At 34.8% G+C, this 7,263-nt stretch overlaps 1 protein-coding gene across 1 annotated transcript; it reads right to left on the bottom strand.

Moving 5' to 3' along the window:
* Positions 1–721: 721 nt before the first annotated feature.
* Positions 722–6,884, bottom strand: LOC132063412 (uncharacterized). Its single transcript, XM_059455936.1, is given in 11 exon segments — positions 722–1,063; positions 1,169–1,265; positions 2,075–2,119; positions 2,619–2,717; positions 2,803–2,868; positions 2,957–3,016; positions 3,103–3,196; positions 3,435–3,509; positions 5,227–5,344; positions 5,440–5,608; positions 6,637–6,884. Coding segments are annotated over 11 exon segments (1,035 nt in total). The 5' UTR covers positions 6,760–6,884; the 3' UTR covers positions 722–974.
* Between the last annotated feature and the right edge of the window lie 379 nt (positions 6,885–7,263).

The raw sequence follows: 7,263 nt of genomic DNA on the forward strand, positions 1-7,263 counted from the left end.
AACCGTGAACCGCGGTAGTGAAGTGATTGCTGCTGGATTGACTGGACAGCATTTACCGGCTCAGATACTACTGCAACTGAGTTGTCTGTCATTGAAAGCGTTTTCAAGCTAAGGGAGGCTCAACCTATTGCTATTGTTGATGAGATGAGGAAATCATTGATCGACAGTTACGTTTGAGTTGTCATTTAAATTGCTTGTACTACCAAATTCTGTGAAAGTTTGAGCTGCTGCTTTAATTTTGTGTTTCCTGTGTTAAAAGGTCTCACTTGATAATGCACAGATTTATGGTTAATCTTAATTGAGTTTTCTGTTTTTTCAAGTGTATAATGTAGTACGTTATCCAATCAGGGATTGTTTCGAGTATCAGAAAATTTGATCTCCATATAAAAAAAAATACCTCTCTATTTAGACTCGTGTCGATCCAATGAATTTTAAGTTTCTATCATTAAAAGATCTCTTGTATCTTTCACTGGCATATTAATAAAGATTAAAAGAACTCTAGCAAATAGTGAAGGAGAGATCCCATCAATCATCTTTAAGAAGATTTTAGATATGCATCAGTTTCAAATGGATAAATAGGTAAAAAGGAACAAATTATGTGACAAATTACCTTACTCATTTGTCCCCCTTTCTTCCCTTTTATTTATGAGACCTTTCTCATTTCAACCCCTTTATCAACTCTACTGCCAGGAAGGGAAATAAGGCAAAGTGAGAATACCACTAGAATAAAGAAGAAGATTGATATACAGCACAAATATACCACTAGTCTCGGTCCGTGAACATTAATTTCGACTCAATAGCTTCTAATTGAGAAATAAGTTTGATCAGAACATTAGTACATGGCATTTCTTTCTAGACATGGGAGATGATGTCGGAGCAATCAGCACCCTCACATGGGCATTTCCTTTAACTTCAAAGAATGAAAATGAATGACCACATGCCAAAAAAGGTATTGAAAAAAAAAAACACAACACTTAAGATTCTAAGTTAGCCAACCGAGACACCTTTTCTATTTCTTTCATAATCAGCTCCTTTTCTTCTTCAAATTGTTCGTCTTCACCACCTGTATCACAGAATAATTCAGAGAACTGAAAAATATACTGGTGCTAAACCTCGAGTCAATTGTACCCTGATAAAAATTTGTCTTAATATATATTTATATGTATACCTTTCCCAAGGTTGTTTAGCAATGCCAATAACCTTTCATGGTTCTTTGCCAATATAAGCTTTATTTCTCGAGGCTTGTTTGGATTTGCAACAAACACCTGCAAGAGAATTGTATAGGCATGAGGACTGCATAGACCTTAATCTGTATGCGCGAACAGGACATAACGGGAAGCCAGGTTTGTTAAGCTCTTGATATACGCGACATACAAAGAAGGCCCAGACCAGACATATGGATGCATAATTACTGAAAGGAGAGACAGAGATCATAAACAGTTCGGATATCTTATTATGGCATGGTACATTAATGGATTCAAACTCAATGAGGATCGACACTGCCACAAAATCCTCAGAGAATTTGCAACCTCCAGAATGGGTCATTCTGAAACTTGTGTCCAAAATAGCAAATTCTTGAATTTGACTGTCTTTCGTTGCTCTTGACATTTTATTGAGCCAAGTAAAAAAGATCATATTTGCAGCACTCTTTTAAACACGATGGAAGTATTGATGAGTCTGCTTACTCATGTAAGAGACAATAGGATTTCTACATAGTAGGTGTACCATAATCATGATTAAAAGAAATACTATGCAAACATCTGAGGGGAAAAGGACTTTAGGGTTCGAGATTGTGAGAGTAATGCAACTATTAATCATCCGATTCCATTTCTAGGTATTTGGAGATCTACACAACTATAAGCTAAGTAATCCGCTTAGCTCCTCGGCTACAAGTGGTGCATGCTCCATGAGATATTACTATGCAGATTTTCTGTTGCTTCTTCATGCAGAAAAAAGTTTCAGATTTTCAAGTTGGGATTTCCCACAGTTCCCAGCAAGTCAGCAAAATGATACCTTCCTCCCCTCCCCCTCCTCTTATCAGAAAGTAGGATATCTAAAGGTAAGACAATATCACCTTGAAAATGTGGAAAGCAGAGATTTGGATGTTTTTGCTTGAGTCCTGCAGGTGCAGAAAAGTATAAGTATCATTTTTTATATTGAACGAAGAAAGAGAAAAAAAACCTATAAATCTCCAGCAGCATGGGGAAGTCCTAAGATACAATCTGAGACCAATCTTAACTTTCCAAAAAAATCATATTGTCATCTCTTTCAGATACATAGAAGTGAGAATGAATTATGGAGAAAGCCCTTTGAATGTCTTTCTATACCAAATGGAAGCTAATGCATAACTTAACACCATCCTATACGTGTAACCCGATATTGCGGATCATAAACTTAATACCACTTATGTGTGAGAATGGACGTCTCAAAGGTTGCTATGACCCATGTGAAGAATTCAAAACCTTAAGAGGCAAGGTGGAGGTACGGACCTTTACAAACCCCCTTACAAGCTCTTTCATACCCGATGTGGCACACTATGTAATGCAACAGTTTCTACACTCATATACCAGTTATCCTTACTAATTGAACGTTATTATGAGAGAGCAAGCGAGGAATACCTTCAGTAGATTCATCATGACTTTCAAATGGCCGACCTCTGCTATATAACGCTTCATAATATGGGAATTTGGAGGCTCCAGTAGAAATTCTGAGAGAAGCTAAACTTCATGAAACATTTTATCAGCAGCGGAAGAGACGTAGAAACAGTCAAAAGAAAGAAAGAATATTGACAAGGGAATTAACCTTCAGAGATTGCCTTCTTGTCACGTAATTAGGAGAAGTCAAGAGTATTTCATATTGCTCGAAGAACTGGAAGTAACAGTCAATAGATCTTAAGAAAAACCTAGATGTAAGACTGATCAGTGGATAAATAATGGTGATGGTTAAGATGTAAAACCTCACTGTAGTTATTAGTCAGGTATTGAGACACAGCAGATTCATGTTTGGTGAGTAAATCCTGCAGAAATCCAAGATATGTTAAAAGCAGCATTCGCACAGAACTGTGCATAGCAAGCACAATCTTGAACTTGAAAACAGTATGACCTTAAAGGTAGAAAATGCATCAGAAGCAACATCGAAGTTCGGTAATTCCACAAACTTGAAGAACAATTCAAAGCTGGGAGACTCCAAGATGTATCTAAAAGAAGGTACATAAGAATCATAAGAAAAAGACAACTGGGGGAAGAGTGGGGTGTAAAATACCAAATTCTTCAAGAGGTACCTAAAAAGTGAATCCATTCCAAGAAATAAGGTAACAATGAAAGATCTTGGCTAAATAATGGCAAAAACGAAAGAAGTTTCAAAAATCTGAAGAATCTGATAGTGACGAAGAAGCCTTCACAACAATCAGGGTTAGGAAAGTGTGAATATCTTACTTTGCAAGGCTTGGCAATTTTATGCATTCCCTAAGCATACCTCCGCAATGCAATGCAATGTCCTTGTTATCATAGCTGCTCGTGAAATCAGAATGTTTTAGTAGCATGAGGGTTAATACTATTCAATGACAATATTTCACAATAAACTGTATGTCTGTAACTAATGTTCAAATTAAAAATTAGAAGGATATCGAGAGTGCCCTTACAAATAAAAAGTTAAAAGGTTACTGAGAGTGGAACAGAGGGATAGAGAGGCTGGGGAGAGTTCTTTTTCCAAGAACAGATCATAGGGTGTTCACGTGTGAGCCAATACAGAACTTCTGGCACTGGAAGAATGTTATCCAAATCTAACTTGCCTGGATTCTACATATACCAGTTGTTAAGGAAAAAATTTAGTTTATATTTGGTCATTATAGTTTTAGCTCTTAAGTTTACTTCCTTACCTTGCAATAGAATCTACGGGGGAATACCCATAACCCAACTCTTAAAGGATAAGGGTTGACAATTTTTTTTAATGAATCCTATTTCCTTTGAACTTTCATCTTCTTTCAAGACCTTCTAGTACCATCGTATTTTATCTTCTTCTTTTTTACAGGTGTTTCATCAGAATTGATAATTTTCTTTTTCTTCACACACTCTCCCTAGTTTAATTGCTAAGAAAGCTAAAGATACCACCAGAGCGAACACATCACAGAGAAATTTTGTAAAACAACTAGGAAAACCGAAACAAAAGGAAGGAGGAGAAATGTTATTGCTAGAGGAAAAGAACCTCTAATATCATATGCGATTGTCAAAACAGGATAGATATGGTAAGGTCTAGTTACAAAGGATATATCATATATGACAAATTAAACTTCTAAATTTCAAATACTAAATGGCCTTAAAAATGAGATGTAACAAACTAATTCAAAGGAAATGAACAAAGTGACATTTAAATGGAATAACCTCTTTATCCCACTCAAAGAAAAATAAAATGTTACGTATCTCGTATGCTAATTCAGAAGTAGGACTGTGGAAAAAAAAATTAAGAGAGAAGTCTTTACTCTAAGAATATTTATAGTGCGTGGAGCCAGTGAAGCATTATATGTTTGAAATGACTTCCCCCATCAGCATATGGAAAGATTATTACTTCCCCTAATCCTATATAAGCACATAATTCAATCAGTCAGGATGGACTAACAATACCATCACTCCGTTAAAGGAAATAGTGGTGCTAAGTTTTTAAACTTCATATATGACAAATTAAATTTCTAAATTTCAAATACTAAATGGCCATAAAAATGAGATGTAACAAACTAATTCAAAGGAAATGAACAAAGAGATATTTAAATGGAATAACATCTTTATCCCACTCAAAGAAAATGTTACGTATCTCGTATGCTAATTCAGAAGTAGGACTGAAAAAAAATTTAAGAGAGAAGTCTTTACTCTAAGAATATTTATAGTGCGTGGAGCCGGTGAAGCATTACATGCTTGAAATGACTTACCCCATCAGCATATGGAAAGATTATTAGTTCCCCTAATCCTATATAAGCACATAATTCAATCAGGTAGGATGGACTAACAATACTATCACTCCGTTAAAGGAAATAGTGGTGCTAAGTTTTTAAAGGTCCCCAGCACTTTCAACACCAGCCAGCCAGCAGGTTACCAAAATGGGAACACATTCTACAAAGTCACCTTTACAACTAGAGCCTAGAGGAATTGTTCGAAAAATAACTTCAATTATCTTCAAATGATGGCGGTTCTACCCTCTTCAGATGTGCATGCACAAAAAATTAGACTTGCTTACCAAACAACTAGGAAGTCCAGCAATTCCAAATGTTTTTCCATGTATTGCACGCAGCAAAATGTGGAGTCAACTTTTTGCTTCAACATAATTGACCAACAATGGACCAAATTTTTCTAGCCTGAGCAAAAGACACAATAATTAGTCATAGAGTCTCAAACTGCATACACTGCATAAAGTCTGATTCTAGATTAAAATCAGATAAGATAGAAAAACGTACTTCCCATCCCAATATAGGTAATTTGTGAATGAAGAGCGCAATAACATCTTCATTACAAACTTCAAGTGTTAGTTGTGAAACTTGATCTGGGTTAGGCTCAACTTCTCCATCTCCAGCGAGCATAACTTTCATTGCCACTATATTTTTCTCAACTTCTTCCATAGCCTGTATTAAAGGGATATTTGAAAAAGTGTTATCATTCTTTGGAACAGATTCTAACGAACAAAGGAACAAGCAAGCAAGACGAGATTTTTTTCCAAATCAGAAAGCACAGTTACTGTAATTACTCTCTTAGCCAACTAATTCAAAAAAGAAAAATTACTCCCTTTGTCCAATTTTTTGTTATTTATTCTATTTTATGATGAAAGATAATGTTTAGCAGTGCAGTTAACTTTACTTAACACTTGTCTAGTAAACTACATTAAATCTGCTTTCTTGTATTAGTTCTGTCCGCAAGACGACAACCTTGTTCCTTTCGGTTCCTCCACTCTCTCCATATCACAGTTTCCAAATATCCAAATCATTCCTTTCACTAAGCTGAGCCTCACTTCAACAAGTGGAAAGCATCTGATTAAGTTTCTGTAACAAAAATTCTTATAATCCAACGGATACAAGTTACCAGAAACATTTCCTTCTTAGCACTCAATATCAGCATAAAGAATACAAATACACAACAAAATAAGCAATTTCAGTTCAGCCCGAAATCATCAATCAATTGTAATGCTCATTTCCTTCTAAAGAGTCAGAAATTTGAACCAGTATTAACTAGTTCTCCACTCAACCACTTCTACTTATTGAGAAATGAATTTAAGATTCAACCATGAAACCCATAGGCTCATTTCCATTTTCTTTTTTCTTTGTCTTGATTTTTAAGGAGGTTAATGGTGTTTATATACAGCTGCTCAATGTTAACAATCAAGTCCACACCCTTTGTTTTGTTTTTCCTTTTTTTGAATAATTCAATTATTTTGCAGCAACATACTGTTGAGTATAGTAAAGCTTGAATCTTTTCCCCAAAAACTGCAAAGAAATGAACAAGAATCTACTAACCCACAACCAGAAAATACAGGTAAACAAGAATGAGCCAAGAAAAATACAGTCGGTAGCTTTTCTTGGAAAAAAGCAAAGAAATGAAAAAACAAAAACAAACCCAGAATATAGAGGTAAACAATCAAGAAGAATAAAGAAAGAACCTTTTCGAGAGCTTTAACTTCAGCAACAGTAATGGAATCAAGGGCATTAAAACTGTCTTTGACAGCTTTAGCGAGTTCTGATGGAGTTTTAGGCCTTGAAGCCTTGAAGAATGAGAAAGACATTGTCAAACTATTTCGATCAAACAACAACAACACCACCACTTTGGATTTGAGGATCAAAACCACAACCAAAACCTCTCTCTTTTTGTCTCTCTGTGTTTTTCTATACCTACACAGGGAAAATGATGGTATTTTCGCATTCAATTTTAATCATTATACCATGGAAAGTAAAATTTCCTAAATGAAAATCAAACTTCACAAATTAGTTCTGTATTCATTATAAAGTATTAATTAGTTGCTTATGGAGTGATTAATTAATAATGAAAAATATTGTTATGCAGTGATTAATAGTAGAGATATTATTATGTAGTGATTAATAATGAGGGTACATCAATAACATATTGAAATAAGAAGAATACGAAAAGGAATGAGTGTGCATGACGCCTTTATTTTGAGAATATTTTAGCTTAAATAGTTTAATTCTCGAATTGTTAATACATATTTATTTTTATTTTACATGTCAGTTTGCATAAAATAATATTTAAATTTTTGCATAACTTAATATAA

The sequence above is a fragment of the Lycium ferocissimum genome, chromosome 7 (assembly GCF_029784015.1).
Source record: "Lycium ferocissimum isolate CSIRO_LF1 chromosome 7, AGI_CSIRO_Lferr_CH_V1, whole genome shotgun sequence".
In the NCBI taxonomy this organism is placed as follows: domain Eukaryota; kingdom Viridiplantae; phylum Streptophyta; class Magnoliopsida; order Solanales; family Solanaceae; genus Lycium; species Lycium ferocissimum.